This window comes from Cryptosporidium muris, genomic scaffold (assembly GCF_000006515.1).
Source record: "Cryptosporidium muris RN66 scf_1106632373425 genomic scaffold, whole genome shotgun sequence".
NCBI lineage: Eukaryota > Apicomplexa > Conoidasida > Eucoccidiorida > Cryptosporidiidae > Cryptosporidium > Cryptosporidium muris.
Genome location: NW_002196577.1, coordinates 296,298 through 311,608, shown reverse-complemented (window position 1 = coordinate 311,608; position 15,311 = coordinate 296,298). Strand labels below are relative to the sequence as shown.

The window sequence follows — 15,311 nt, the reverse complement described above, 5'->3', positions numbered from 1 at the left end:
CAATTATACTCACGTTTACTTCTTAACATCACTTGTCTTCATTGTCCCAAAGTTAGTGCAGGACTATCCAAATATACCATTACCTAGTTTCAAATATGAAATTTCTCAAATTAAAAAGTTTTTTGAATATATATTTCAAATTAAAATTTTAAGAGAGTCCTCAAATATACAGAAGTTTTTAAATATCTAGAATGAGTTTTAAATAAGTAGAAAGAGCCCTATTACTACTTCAAGTGTATAATTAAAACTAAATTATAAAGATATAAGGTTAAAGATTGCTAGCCCTATATTTTGGAATTAGTTGCTAAATAATATTAATACAAGCACAAGCAGTAATGATATCTTTTCCTTGTCACTAATTCAATTATTATTGTACTTGGGCCTTCTAAAAATCATGATCGTTTTGTTTTTCTACTAGTTAAAGTCGTATTTTGAGACTCAGTATCTAGTATTGGAATTTGTTCGGGGATTTCCACTTTCACAATGTTGTGTTTATAATAATAATAATATATTGGTCCTCCAACAATGACAAGGAAAATAATTATAGCAACGATATACCATATAGAATTAGTTTTAGTATTAGCCTCATCGTCACTTTCCTCATTGCTGATAACATCCTCTTTAAAATATGTAGATTCTTCACTTTTTGGGTCTGTTTCTAGTTCTTTCTGTTCAGTTTTGTTCTTTTCTGGAATATCTGTATGAGTAATCTCGTCTATAGGTAATAATTCTTTATTTTTACTTTCAGTATAAGTTGAGTTGTCATTTTTGGAATCACTCTTGTTAGATTTAATGTTATCTGTAACTTTGCTCATTGTAGTATTGACTCCATAGTTTAAGTGTTCAACAACTGCATTACTATCAGGATCAACAACATTAATTTCTCCAATAGTGTCAGATCCTAATATTCTAGTTCCAGATCCACCTTTAGTATTTGGATCTTGATGAAACTGTAGTAAGCAAAGTTGATAATCACCAACTTTCTTTATTTGAAGATTTTTGAAAAGAACCACATCTCCATAAACCAATGGATATATACTAGTTCCACTCGGTACAATAATACGCTGAGATTCCTGAATTGCAGAAAATATATTATCTATTGAACAACTTATTGAGTGAGGGACAACAAGTAATCTAAGACACTGATGCATGTTTCTTCCAGATATAGCAATAGAAGTTCCATTTTTATCCTTGTCGGCAACTGCTACTTCATAAACATTGCCTCTGCTCGGTTGGGCCAATGCACACCTAACAAAGCCATCTGGACAAGTTAAAGTATCCATATTTGTAAAAGGAGTACATTCAGATGATATACTCCCATCCTTAAATGTTTTAGCTTTAAAACAGTGGGTTACCTTATTCGATTGATTATCGCAAACACTAGGAGCACAACTTAAAGGGCAGTCTAGTCCCTGATAATCACCACTTGCAGAAAATTTAGCAAATATATCTAATTCTTCTTGAGAATATTCAGCTAAAGGAAGTTTTTTAACTGGTATCACTTTATAGTTTAATTCTTCAAAAAAAAGGGTTTTGGTATCTTCACTCATTTCAACCGTATTTTGAAGTTCTCCAACCATACTACCCAAATTTTCAGCTGTATACTCAACTAATGTTTGCATTAATTCATTTATAGCATTTAACTTCTGCAAATTTGAGGCCAGTGCTGCCTTAATATTGATTTCATGTTCTTTTAGCTCTTGCTGCTTCTTCATGGCAGCCAATAATTTAGTCAATGTAACTTCCGCCGTGTATAAGTTATGAGCTTCTAGCATATCAATTGTGCCAAGATCTACTCTTGCTGGTATATTTCCAGGTTTAATAGCATCTGATAGAGTTGGGATTGGTTGAATCGTGGAGGTATCAGGATTATAACAATTACAAAAAGTAACCAAATTATATATAATCAAGAATATTGGAAGTCTTAATAAGTTTAAGCTCAAAATTCGCATATTTAAATATATAATAAAATAAGAATATGCATAGGCATACAATTTGGTAGAACCTTGTTAGAGCTTGACCCTTATAAATGTTAATTTCAAAGTGTGTAAAGAAATGAGGGATCACACACACACACACACACACACAACAACAACAACAACAGTAACAACAACAATAACAATAACAATAACAATAACAATAACAATGACAGTTTCTTAGGTTGAATATTAGGACTGGAAAGCATCTCATAGAATTTTTTATTTAATCATTAGAAACCAAGCTGTTTTAGTTCAAATGCTACATTACAAGGACTTAATGCACCAATATCTGTAAATATCATTGAAATATTGTTGCTCTCTGATATATCAATAGAAGAATATATTAGATCAATGTTTCCATTAGTAGTAGATTTTATACCTTTATAAGTTGAATTTGTAAGGATATCAGTTGTCCTCATTTCAAATGGGACATATTTTATAAACTTTGCAACATAGGAAATGACAAAAACTGGTTTTTTAAATATATTCTTAGCTATTGAAGAAATAATTGCAGTTCCAGATAAGCCTGCAATGGCTCCAGTCTCAAATATACATTCACTTGCTATTAATACAAAGTCAACAACTGTCATAACATTGTAGATAGAATCTAGGGGTAAAGTAGAAACTGAAACACCAAATTCCTCAAGTTTAACAATCCATTCTGATATTTTCTTGTGATGAAAATCAATTAATGCTTTTCTTGCAGCATTTTCATTAGTTATTTTTTCAGAAGGTATTACAATGAGTAAGTTATAATGTTTTTTATATTTATTCCAGGCATTACACAAAACTATATCTATTAAATCTGAATATCCAAATGTTAGAACTGTCATTCTATCTCTAACAAAGATTGATGATGTTAAGTGAGAAATTTCTTGAGATCCCTTAGTTAAATTATTTACAAAATTACAAATCTTTTCAGCTAATCTTAATTTAAATAATTCAATATCACTACAAAATCCATTATATTCATTCATTATTAATTGCATTACACATGACTCAAATATATTACATATTGGAGCTATAGAAAAATTAGTTACTCCACAACTATATGCTAATTCAGTTAACATTTGATCACTGCACAAACACATCAATAGCATATCCTTTGCTGCATTTATCTCTGTAAATAATTCAGGTATATCTGTAGCAGTACTCTCATTTACAACTCTTTTCAAAGCTAGTACAACAGATTCTAAAACTACACAACTAGGTGTTGATTTTTTACATTCTTTATTTAAATATTCCCAAAAGTAAATTGCAACATTATCAACATTAGCTCTACCACTTTTTAATATATTCTCTTTGTCATGGAAATCTGCACTTATTTGCAAAACTTCCTGGATCATTATTTAGTATGAAGTTTATACTGAAAAATAAGAAATCAATACTAAAATAGAACATGGTAACCGCTTGCAATTTAGTACTAAAATAGGCTATTATTCTTAGAGTATTTTTCCAATATTATTATCACAAGTGACTTATTTTGTAGCTAAAAATAGTTCTATGAATGATTTATATGATGGTTTGCCTCCTGCATCATCTCAAAGTAATTTCCAAGAATGTTCACTTATTAAATTAGACTGGAACATAGTCGAAGAAAACTCTGAGATATATAAAATAAATAGTGAATCACCAGATAATATCACCATATATAAGGAATCTTTAAATAACGACTGCAAAATACCTAAAGAGGATACTAGTGAACAATATATAGATAAAACTGATCTTATAAATATTACTCCTAGTACAGAGTATGATCCAACAGTACCAAATATTTACGATGATATAGCTCAAAGGAGTAACGAAATAAAATCTAGTTATATTATTAATAATAACAATATAAATTCTTCTATGTCAATTGGTCAGAAATTAATGGAACGAATGGGATGGAAACAGGGACAAGGTCTTGGAAAAGATGAACAGGGTATAACAGTCCCACTTATAGCTAAGAAGTTGAATAAGCAAAGTGGTATCATTATATGTGACACAAAAACAAAATAAACCAACTAGTGCTTAATAGTAAAACTAAAAATAGCTAATAGTCATTAATATATTCCACTTGCACTGCCAGCTAAATTTGCTGAATATAATACTTAGGAAATATTGTTTATACAAATATAAATGATATACAAGATTTGACAAAACAATTGGATAACTTAATTTTTCTGCTTTGACTGAAAGAAATTTGTTATTAGTGAGTTGTTACTGACCACAGCACTTTTCTTAATTTCTGGACTTGAACCTATCTTAACTGTTAATGAATCGTTATTTCTATACAATGGTGTACATTTAGGCATAGAACACTTTCTTCTTTTACCAAAACGTTCATTAAGTGAAATTAGGCTATTATCTTCAACTGATATATTAGATACTATAGAATGTCCAGCTATGAGCTCATTTCTATTTTGTAAATCGCAATTTTCGTCATTTTCTACAATATTAGCAATAAACTCACTACTTTGGATCTGATCTTCACAAAGTTCAATGTCACTCCTCTTTGTAGGAGTAGAAAGTAATTCTCTCTTTTGTACAGGTGATGTTACTATAGTATTTTGATCCAATAATTTGTGCTTATTTAATGATATCTCAAGTTTTATTTTATCTAAATTCTCAACCTTATCTAAAATATACCAACGAGTCTTATTATCACCCTGTATTTTCATCCTAGTCGTATTTTCCTTCAAAAACCTAATAATTGCAACTTTCTTTATATTACTATGTAGCCTCATAAACTCTTCCACTATATTTTTTGTGGAAAGGCAGCTACCATGTATCATGTATGATAATTCCTTTTGTAGATCATCCTTCAAAATACTTCCTTTGTTAATTAAGTTTCTTATCTTCATGTCAGTATTATTCTCAGTATCTTCATCCACAGAATTGCATGCTGGAGTTATCTTACTACTACCCAAAGAAACTACTTTGTCAGGTTGAGCATCATCCACTTTCATATAAATCCATTCTATACCTTGAGGAAATAACATCTTATAGTCATTTAAGAGAGAAACTGCAATATTTTCATCTGCTATTGATATACCAGCACCAAAATCTAAGCTTCTATGCTGCAAAAATGATGCAACAAGTGGAATATCAAAATTAATTGATTGTAAAATATTTACTGACTTCCTATTCACAGTATTTCCACTACCAGCTCCCAATAAAATATCATCTTCCAATAATTCATCAGATTGAAAGCAACCATCTGGAACTAACCAGCCAGAAGCTACTGCTTCATTATCATCTTCATCATCATTATTATCTAATCCATCTTCAACATCATCTACATCCTCACCTCCGTACTGCTCCTCCCACTCTTCATCCGTATCTACATCATAGTCTATATGTTCTTCACGTGCTATAGGATTAAGACCATTGCATTGTTTACCTTTACGTGTAATAAGTAGGTACATCGGTGGACGTTTCCAGTCACTTCTATAAATCACAACGCGCCTAATAATTTGTGATGGCAATTCTGGCAAACTTTTATCATTATATATACTTTGGTATTGTCTAGACTTCACTTCTTCCTTTTCAATCCACTGTCTTTTTGGTTTTGATAAGCCTATTGTTGGTATAGACTTGTAAAAGCGCTGTCGTTGATAGTTTTTTGTCCTTCTATTTAAAAATTTATTGTATAATATACTACACTTGTTCTTAAACTCATCCCACAATAATTTGTAGTTTGCAACTGAAATTGTTTCATCACTTATCAATCCAATTTTTTGTAGATCCTGAAGAGTGTGATCCTTATAAATATTTAAACTATTACTCCCACCAAGTCTAGATGATAAAATAAAATGATATTCATCTTCTTGATTGACCAATTTTTCCGAATCTAAGCTCAAATTACTATGAGTGAGAAGTACATTATCTACAAACATAGAGGACTTCTTATGATCTTTAATCCAGTTCATAACTGATTCTGATTGAATTGCTTTAGTATTATTTACATTCATATCTCCAGATCGAACTTCTGATATAGTCGCAGTTCCTTGAGAATTTTGAGGTGTCGATGTATGACTATTTGTATCACCAATAGTGGAAGAGTAAGAATTATTCCCATATTTCACATCATTCATATTCACATTCATCATAAATGGATATATATTATTTATTATATAGCTTGGAGAGAATAATGACAAAATTGAAGGTGATGAAGGTAGTGTCAAGCTATCTATAATTAAGGATGTAATAATATCTGAACTAGAATCCATGTCTTGTAAACAATTTACTAAATTTTCCTTCTTATTATCATATTTATAGAGCCAATCAGACATTATATCACGAGATACAGAAATCTCCTTACTTTCTCTCCTCTTTTTCATATAATCTTTGATGAATCTATCCAACAACTTTATTTCTTTCCTACTAGAAGCAGAACTTTGAAAACTTAACCATCTTAATTTCAAAATATCATCTATATCTATAGGTTTATTAGAGTTGTCCAAACCAATATCCTCACCTTTATTGTTATTTATCTGATTAATATCACATCTCGTCTTATCAATATTTCCCAATATATCTTCTCTAGGATAGTTACCTACTTTACCAGAATTATGGCTACCATCATCTATAAATAAGTCATTTGCTAATCTAAAACGTCTATAAGCATCATTAAAAGATCCAATAATCCGCAGTTCTGCTAATACTTCACATAAAATTTCTACTTCTATTTCTAAACTATTGACGAAATTAGAATCACTATTCGGCAATAAACTATATCTTTTAATCATACTATTTAGCTTCAATAATCTTGTATGAATATAGCTATACCCATTTGAATAATCAAAATCTCTTCCACTAGAAGATATTTGCTGATTTTCCACTATACCTTTATACATCAAATCAGATAATCTCTCACAATCTCGAGTTTCACATCTAAAATCTCTTACATGATATATATCCACATTATCAGAATGAGTGCCTCTATCTATGTCCTGTTGTTCAATTAGTGAGCAGTCATTATTGCTCTTTAGTACTTGTTTATCCATTAATATAACATCTTGACTACCAAGTGAATTTTGTCCAAATTCCGAATTACAAGTATCTGAATTAATCTTTAATTCACTTGATACTATATATTTTGTATTCCCTATATTATCTATAGTATCCTCAATTATAGAAAGAATCTCTTTATTTCCAGTAAAGTTACTTTTCACTAGTGACCCTTCTATATCAGTCCCAGTTAAACAGTCCATAGGGCATCAAGCTTATAATCAAGTATCTACAAATATTGTAGATATGAATTTCTCATATCAATATTATAGTAAACAGATTTCAAACCTAATTAAACTCTCTTGTTACTCCCCACATAAAGTAATAAAACTTGTCAATGGTGAGCGGGATATACCAATTACACTATCTATACGTAGGAACCCGGATGTAAAAAGGGAGAGAAATGGACGGGTATCAAAACTTGGGAAACACCTTGTTTGGTATCTGTAATAACTCAGCTATTTATATCACATGTGTATATATCACTTGTGTGTACAATCTACACTTATTAAGTTATACAATTGTAGGAAATCAATTTACACTTATTCTATTTTATTTTCCTTTTTAGATGTCAAGTGACTAGAATAACGTTGAGCAACTATCTTTGCAGCATGTGACACATCCATAACACCATCAAGTGCCTTATCTATCTTATTCTGAAATTTTAGTAATATTGGTCTAAATAAATTTAAATATAAAACTTCAGCACCCTTCATTTCTGGCAAAAATAACCAAAATAAGAAGCACAATTTCCCTAAATAGTAGAATGGTATCCAGAATAAAATAAGATCAGTAAATGCTTCAACAATATTAAATATTGCATATACAACCCAATATGTTAGCCATTGTTTATCATCCATCTTATCTGGAGTCTCTATTGCCTTAAAGCTCATATATGCTGGATATACGAAACCAATTAAATTGCATATTAATGCTCCTGCATAACCCATAGCAACTGTTATTATTAAAATAAGTGACAAAGTTACAAGTAGATAGCTTGGACGACATCCAATATAATTACATATCATCTTAATATAATCATATTGACTCAATTTTATATCTAAATCTTTACAATATTTCTCCACATTGAAATTAATACCACTAAAGGTACTTATGGATTCTGGGTTATCATTAATACAAAACATTCTTAAATTTCTTCAATAATTTTTATTATTTTATATTTCTTGTAATACTATTATAAGTTAACTGGAAATCAAAATTGCAAAAATTTAGTAATTAGAAGGGTTAATATCAAAATAACAAAATTTGGTTATAATTCCAACGTATATCTTGTTTAAAATAACAAATGTTTATTATTTTACCCTCTTACTACTTACTGAAATAATTAAGAAAAAGTTATTAGAAATTTTAAAGGATAGGGTTATTACTAACCCCCTCCCCAATCTACTAGGCTAGCTAAAGAAAAAGGATTCATAGCCTAACTTACATTATTGTGTTATTAATATATTAGATATTAAATAATAGTAAGACTACTCAGGTTAAATTCAGATATGAAGTTTTCAATTATAACTAATACCTTCTCAAATCTATTATAACTAATTGATTTATCAATATTTAATATTTAAAATATTAAGCACTTTATAAAGCATAAATATAGTAATTAGTATACATTTAGTAACAGGTAATATCTATTGTTACAAGCTCATTAAAGTATTAACTTTTAAACCATATCATTGTACTGAATATTGATATATGAAAGTCTAAACAAGTGTAATATTAAACACTTACTAATTCAGTTTAATAACATCCCTTAAAATTTAGCCGCTTTGTAAAAATGAGGTATCAATATTAACTACTGTTTAATGTATTAACCAAATTTACTCAGTATAAAAAGTATTGAATTTATTACAAATATGATCTCTCCATTCTTGTCATTTCCTAATATATTACTTGCTTCTAGTAATCAAACACAAGCTGCTATGTCTACAACAGAAGTAAATAAGTGGTTATATATTTTAAAGGGAGTTTCTATTTTTCATATTATATTTGGTTCTATAGGATTACTTACTCCAAATATAGTTTGGGCAATATTTCAAATTAGTACCTTGGGATGTTTTGGTTTATATATATCTATAAGGAAATCTCCCATAAAATATTATTTGATGTATTATTTGATATCAGTTTTCCAAATAATAGTGTGTATATTACTAGTAATTAGGAATTTGAACTTCTTACAAGATATTATGAAGAATTCAGATAATTCAAAGGTTATTGAACCTTATATAGGAGATAAACCTGAGATGGTTCAATTGACTATTTGGTCTTTACGACTTAGTATATTTTCTTCTGCTATATCCTTAGTATTTTGTACTGCTAGTAGCTACTTTATTTGGCAAATAATTAACTATGTATTGAATCATTCTCAATACGATATCTTAAATAGAGTTGAAGATAACCAAAATGAGTATCTTAATTTTTATAATATGAATAATTCCAATATATTAAGTACAAATAACAATATGTTGACACCCAATACAGACACATTTCAAGTATTTTCAGGAGTTGGCAGAACTTTAAAAGATAGTATGGCAAAGTAATCAATTTTGGAAATAACCAATTATGACTCGAATATATTATAGTCACATTGTTTTAAGGTTGGTACCTTTCTTTTAAGAGAAGAAAAAAGGAAAATGTCTGATATTATTGATTTGATATATATTTTATATAATATTGAATAGAGGAAGTAAGTACGTAACAATAAGTTTTTAAAGAAATTTATGCATACATGCATGCATACATATATTTATATAATGACTTATAAGACCATTTATCTTTTTTATATGATTTTCCCTTGATACCTGTATTTACATGTCAATTTTTGATTTTCTGTATTGGATATACTCATCTTAATATATTTCTAACCTAATTCCTTTTATGATATATATTGAAGGTAATTATATAGTAGTTATTAACTTTTATACTTCCTACTAAAAAAAAAAAAGAAATAAGACTTATTTGTATAATATGATGCAATGGTCTAGCTTATTTTATCCAATAGAAGAAGAATTAGTTTTTAACAATAGAGGTGAAGTGGAACATTTCAAAAAATATATATACTACTTAATATCAATCCATACAATATTTGGGATATTTAATATTGTTAATGAAAATAAATTAACTATTGGAGTAATAGAAATAACTTGCATGGCAATATTTGGTTTAGCTACTGTATTGAACACTATACCAATATTATATCTTATTTATTCAGTCATTAGTTGCTTAAGTTGTTTAGTGCACTTACGTTATATCCATTTATCATACTTTGAATTTTCTGATATTTATAATATTATAAATATTTGTGCAGTTATTACCAGTTGCTGCTGTGCACTTTTATCCATTGAAATATACTTTTTGTTTGCAGATTATATCTATAACTTATCTTCATTGGGACTTTATTATTTTGATTATGATGATGAATTAGTACAACATATTAATCAATCTAGTGAGGATTTAGTTGATGAAGAATTTAAACCACAAAGTGATACAGAAAACTTATATTTAGGCAGTAATAATAAACGAGAATGTATAAAATCATATATTCCATTTGAAGGGAAGTACAGTATGCTATGATCAGATTTAATGATTAGTAATAATATCTTTATATTTAGAATAATAATATAATTAGAATTTTACTAGGATTTAGTATAACATTAAGCTACTTAGAAATTTTCGTATATAATATTAAAATCAAAACTAGAATGACTAATAATTAAGACAAAATATAAGCTTGTTAATATCTACTATTCAATTTCACTATTATTTAATGAAATTATATTTTGTAAACCTTGTTCAATTATATTATTTAATTTACTTAGTGTATTTAGACAAATATGTAAAGTTTCAACATTATTATTATATAATTGCATCCAATTATTCATACTATTTAAGCCATTTAAATAGCTTTTAAGAAACTCTTCCTTCAGTTGAATATTATTAATGATATCTTTTATATTAAATAAAATAGGAGACTCTTTATCATGTAAATTTATATTAAGATCAGTAAGGATTTCATCCATTTGTTTATTATCCAAAGTTTCTACATTCGGGTCATTTATATTTGTACTTGATATAGTATTAACATTATAATTATCATCTTTAGTATTAATGGATGTATTAATTCTGTTTGATGAAGAAACAGCTACAGACATTCTGGATTTCACAAGATTTTCCATTTTTTTTAAATCCAATTTTCTTGCATGACTGATTGTAAAACTATCCAATAAGCTATTAGCCATAGCAATATTGATATTTAATATTTTATTATTTCTCCCAATATACTTTAAGTTATCTAAATATTGATTTTTTACTGAGCTGCTATTCCTTTTTATTAATTCTTTATCATTTAGTTGATTATCCTCATCTGGTATATAAGATATCATTTTTTGGAGCTCTTTTACTCTAGATAGAAGTGATTTTTCAGTTATAATTAAATTTTTCAAGTTAAAATTAGAATCTAAATTAAAAATATTCTCAATATGTTCAATTCTTGATTTAAGTGATTTATATACTTCAGTTGAAATAATAACATTATCTAACTGATATTTAAGATTTTTTTTAAATGTCAATTTCTTGAAGTTCTTATCATGTCTATTGGATCTAAATATATTTTTAATTAGAGTCAAATCCTGAATATTTATTTTGGATAGTGATTCATAATTTCTGTCTAAATTAGTTTGTTGATTTATTATTGAATCTTCTGGGTCTTCCTCTATAATGTCACTAATTATCTCAAGTTCTTTCTTTAAAATTTTTAGTGAATCTTCCATGTTGTACTTTTCATAAATAATCGTAGATATTTTACTTGGGTCAATAACTATTAATTCGGTACTTTTCAATTCACTACTTTTAGATTCTTTATAGAACTTCCCTGAGTTATTCTTATCAACATTCAATTCAATATATAATTGATATTTATGGTCACTCAAATAATCTTCATTATAAGCTAAGGATATTACATCATCCCAGTTTACATTTTTCGGCATATTTTCTACACTAAATTTCATTATCTTATGATTAAGTGGCACATTATCTTTGTCTGAAATATTGATTATTTGTTTTTCTGAGAAAAGAGTATTTTGTGAATTATTTTCCTCAATATCTTCACCCAAGTCACTATACACTACTTGTTTAGCAATACGAGATTCTGTCTTAATTAAAAGTTCTCGATATAGATCATTCATATATAGTGAACCATTGCATATCTTTAATTTTTTTTTTTGTAAAGTATTCTCTGATAATATTATATTTCCTATTTCATTAAAATTATCGTTTTTGTTCTCTGGTTCATCCTTATTTTTTTGTCCAATTTTTTCTTGAAACTTAAGCATATCAGATTTATTGTTCTCGAAGTTATCTTTCCAATTACTAGATTTCTGAGACTCTATATTAGCATCTCTACATTTTACTGCTTTATTTTTCACATTATAATCCTTACTTAAACTTAAATAATTACTTTCACCTTCTATGCTATTAGCTACTAATTTTTCAAGAGATTTTGAACTTGAGTCCATTATTTTCATTAAATGATTATCTACAAATATGTTGCCATCCATACTCTTCTTAATCATTTCATTTTTCAATTCCTTACTATTACTTCCTAATATACTAGTTTCTAATTCAATATTATTACTTTTACTTGAATCTTTATCTTTATTTATATATAAATCATCAAGAATATACGTATTTCCTTTCTTTTGATTTAAACGTTCAGCTCTTTTAGTATCTATTATTGTATCTGTTTTCTGTAAATCCATTTCTTGAAATCTCCCAAATTCATCATTATTTGTCTTATATAATTCTCCTTTTACAATCATTTCACTATCTGAGCTTGTTATTTTGTTATTAAATAATTCATTATTTGTTTCATATCCACTGATATCATCAGGTCCCTTTTTAATAGTTTTTAGTTCATCTATCACTTTAACCTTAGCTTCATTATTCAAGTAATCATTTTTCACCATCATATTGTTATATTTAGATAAAGTGTTTTTTGTATGTGTTGTATTCTTTATTAATGGTATATCTCCAATTCCTAGTTCAGTATTATATTCACTACTAACTCCATTCTCTATAAATTTGCTATCATTATCTTTATATTCATTATTTTCGCTTCTATCTGATAATTTATTACTATTAGTTATACTATTTCCAAGCTTTATATTATCTTTTTCAGTTTCTAATGCATCATCCGAGTATATAGCTGTGTTATACCTTTTATTAGTATATAACCCTATAGTATCAGAATTAATACTATCAGATATACCCTTATATTTATCTATTGGCTGTTGTTCCTCAATATTATCTTCTCTTTTGTCATCAACATTTCCATCCTCACCACTTAACTTATGCATGATTATACTTCAAGTCTAATATTATATCAAACATCCAAAATTTAAAAATAGGGCTATCCTAACCAATTTATATACTTATAAATAACTATATACCCCTTATATTGCCTTTATTAATGATAAATTAGCTCTCAGTTAGAACTTTTCTACTTCTTAGAGAGTATCCATTTCACTATTGTGTGATGTAGAGAAAAATTAGCAAGCATTATATTGGCGCCTAATTATAGTCAGTACCTTTTGAGCTTTTTTTTATATAGTCATTAGGAAAAAAAGAGATTCTACTATTATGACAGAATCTAATCCTACCCCAAATGAATCTTTGAGTTATGTTTTAAGTATAAACTCTGCCCCAGATATAGAAGAAACTTCTATAGCTAATAAACCACAAAGTGTTGATATAAGCAAGGAAAAAATCCAATTTTTACATATATCTCCTTCAATGTTTAATATTAATTACCATAATCAACTCAAGGAATTAAGTGATAGCTATAAGTATGACATAAATAATTTAAATAACAAAATAAAAGATTCTAATGAGCCAAAACTAAATAATAACCAAGACCAATTGGAAAATACAAGTGCAAAGAAAAGAAAGACAAAATCAAAAATAAATATAAATGGAGAATATATCGGTCCCTGGAAGTTTAATCCTCTTGATAATACTGAAGATATTGTAAATGAATTACAAATAGATCTGGGTAAAACTGAAAATAATAAAATGGAATTGAAATTATCTACTATATCCAGCACTCCAAATAATACAAATAATGAGGAACAAAAAGCAGATGTAAGCTATGTAGATATTGATACTGAAATTAATAAAAAGGCATCTTCAAGTAAATTTCTTGGAAAGTCGAGATTTGATTACCAAGGTAGAACATGGCTAACATGTCCATCAAATCTCAATAAACCACGACACCCAGACTCTAGTTGTTACATACCAAAGAAATTATATTCTACGCTTATAGGTCATACAATGGGAGTTCAGACTATCCGTTTTATACCGAAGACAGGTCATATGTTATTATCAGCTAGTTTGGATAGCACAATAAGGATATGGGATATAACTAAAAATAATAATAAATGTATGTATTTATATAGTGGGCATGAAAAGGCTGTAAGAGATATCCAATTTATTTCTAACTCTGAGGGGATTTGTACTGATTTTTATAGTTGCAGCTATGATAAGCAGACACTTCTATGGGATATTGAATATGGGAAAATAAAGGGAAGATTTACAAATAAGAAGATTCCATATTGCATTGCTGTACATCCTAATGATGAGACAAGTTTCATTGTTGGATGTAGTAATAAGAAAGCAGTTCAATTTGATAGTAGAAGTGGTAATATAGTTCAAGAGTATAATGAACATATGGGAGCTGTAAATACAGTAACATTTTGTGAAAATGGAAGGAAATTAGTTACAACTTCTGATGATAAGAAAATGTTTATATGGGACTATGGAATTCCAATAGTAGTTAAGCATATTGCAGATACATCTATGCAATCAATGCCATACGTAACACTACACCCAACTAAGCAATTTATGGCTTGTCAGAGTATGGATAATCAAATAGTTGTATACGAAGCTCATTCTAGATTTCGTCTAAATAAAAAGAAATTTATAGGGCTTAATAACTCTGGATATGCTATTCAATGTGATATTAGTCCAGATGGACAATTTCTTGCTTCAGGTGATATTAAAGGAAAAATTTATTTTTGGGATTGGAATAATACAAAAAATTATCGTATTATTCAAGCTCATGATGGTATTTGCATAGGTTGTCAATGGCATCCAATTTTGCCGTCACGCGTTGCCACGTGTGGCTGGGATGGCACCATCAAATTGTGGGATTAAGAATTTAAAAAAAAAATTCTAATTTTTTTCTACTTTTTTTATTAATAATTTTATATATATTAAATTATCGATTTTTCTTAGTATTTAAAGTATGATTGGGCTAAGATCCAA

At 28.0% G+C, this 15,311-nt stretch overlaps 9 protein-coding genes across 9 annotated transcripts, besides 19 other annotated features; 4 read left to right on the top strand and 5 right to left on the bottom strand.

The window, feature by feature from the left end:
• Positions 1-107: 107 nt before the first annotated feature.
• Positions 108-152: a sequence feature (AT_rich).
• Positions 153-392: 240 nt separating this feature from the next.
• On the bottom strand, positions 393-1,952 carry CMU_036620 (uncharacterized protein; the record flags this gene model as incomplete). The annotated part of the gene is made up of 1 exon (XM_002141801.1): positions 393-1,952. The coding sequence occupies one exon, from the start codon at positions 1,950-1,952 to the stop codon at positions 393-395; it is 1,560 nt and encodes a 519-aa protein (XP_002141837.1).
• Positions 492-513: a sequence feature (AT_rich).
• Positions 1,951-1,974: a sequence feature (AT_rich).
• Positions 1,975-2,064: 90 nt separating this feature from the next.
• Positions 2,065-2,088: a microsatellite.
• Positions 2,086-2,151: a microsatellite.
• A 58-nt stretch (positions 2,152-2,209) lies between these two features.
• Positions 2,210-3,325, bottom strand: CMU_036610 (initiation factor 2 subunit family protein; the record flags this gene model as incomplete). The annotated part of the gene is made up of 1 exon (XM_002141800.1): positions 2,210-3,325. The coding sequence occupies one exon, from the start codon at positions 3,323-3,325 to the stop codon at positions 2,210-2,212; it is 1,116 nt and encodes a 371-aa protein (XP_002141836.1).
• A 157-nt stretch (positions 3,326-3,482) lies between these two features.
• Positions 3,483-3,980, top strand: CMU_036600 (G-patch domain-containing protein; the record flags this gene model as incomplete). The annotated part of the gene is made up of 1 exon (XM_002141799.1): positions 3,483-3,980. One exon carries the CDS (start codon positions 3,483-3,485, stop codon positions 3,978-3,980), a length of 498 nt encoding a protein of 165 aa, XP_002141835.1.
• Positions 3,797-3,825: a sequence feature (AT_rich).
• A 155-nt stretch (positions 3,981-4,135) lies between the features above and the next one.
• CMU_036590 (uncharacterized protein) lies at positions 4,136-7,177 on the bottom strand (the record flags this gene model as incomplete). The annotated part of the gene is made up of 1 exon (XM_002141798.1): positions 4,136-7,177. The coding sequence occupies one exon, from the start codon at positions 7,175-7,177 to the stop codon at positions 4,136-4,138; it is 3,042 nt and encodes a 1,013-aa protein (XP_002141834.1).
• Positions 5,211-5,272: a microsatellite.
• Positions 6,080-6,100: a sequence feature (AT_rich).
• A 339-nt stretch (positions 7,178-7,516) lies between the features above and the next one.
• On the bottom strand, positions 7,517-8,119 carry CMU_036580 (TB2/DP1, HVA22 family protein; the record flags this gene model as incomplete). Its single annotated transcript, XM_002141797.1, has 1 exon — positions 7,517-8,119. The coding sequence occupies one exon, from the start codon at positions 8,117-8,119 to the stop codon at positions 7,517-7,519; it is 603 nt and encodes a 200-aa protein (XP_002141833.1).
• Positions 7,654-7,674: a sequence feature (AT_rich).
• A 14-nt stretch (positions 8,120-8,133) lies between the features above and the next one.
• Positions 8,134-8,157: a sequence feature (AT_rich).
• Positions 8,158-8,430: 273 nt separating this feature from the next.
• Positions 8,431-8,458: a sequence feature (AT_rich).
• A 64-nt stretch (positions 8,459-8,522) lies between these two features.
• Positions 8,523-8,568: a sequence feature (AT_rich).
• Positions 8,569-8,848: 280 nt separating this feature from the next.
• On the top strand, positions 8,849-9,532 carry CMU_036570 (uncharacterized protein; the record flags this gene model as incomplete). The annotated part of the gene is made up of 1 exon (XM_002141796.1): positions 8,849-9,532. One exon carries the CDS (start codon positions 8,849-8,851, stop codon positions 9,530-9,532), a length of 684 nt encoding a protein of 227 aa, XP_002141832.1.
• Positions 9,533-9,646: 114 nt separating this feature from the next.
• Positions 9,647-9,667: a sequence feature (AT_rich).
• A 292-nt stretch (positions 9,668-9,959) lies between these two features.
• CMU_036560 (uncharacterized protein) lies at positions 9,960-10,565 on the top strand (the record flags this gene model as incomplete). The annotated part of the gene is made up of 1 exon (XM_002141795.1): positions 9,960-10,565. The coding sequence occupies one exon, from the start codon at positions 9,960-9,962 to the stop codon at positions 10,563-10,565; it is 606 nt and encodes a 201-aa protein (XP_002141831.1).
• Positions 10,270-10,293: a sequence feature (AT_rich).
• A 17-nt stretch (positions 10,566-10,582) lies between the features above and the next one.
• Positions 10,583-10,627: a sequence feature (AT_rich).
• Positions 10,628-10,735: 108 nt separating this feature from the next.
• Positions 10,736-13,345, bottom strand: CMU_036550 (uncharacterized protein; the record flags this gene model as incomplete). The annotated part of the gene is made up of 1 exon (XM_002141794.1): positions 10,736-13,345. The coding sequence occupies one exon, from the start codon at positions 13,343-13,345 to the stop codon at positions 10,736-10,738; it is 2,610 nt and encodes an 869-aa protein (XP_002141830.1).
• Positions 10,922-10,958: a sequence feature (AT_rich).
• Positions 11,241-11,261: a sequence feature (AT_rich).
• Positions 11,416-11,464: a sequence feature (AT_rich).
• Positions 13,346-13,628: 283 nt separating the features above from the next.
• Positions 13,629-15,200, top strand: CMU_036540 (uncharacterized protein; the record flags this gene model as incomplete). Its single annotated transcript, XM_002141793.1, has 1 exon — positions 13,629-15,200. The coding sequence occupies one exon, from the start codon at positions 13,629-13,631 to the stop codon at positions 15,198-15,200; it is 1,572 nt and encodes a 523-aa protein (XP_002141829.1).
• Position 15,201: 1 nt separating this feature from the next.
• Positions 15,202-15,268: a sequence feature (AT_rich).
• Between the last annotated feature and the right edge of the window lie 43 nt (positions 15,269-15,311).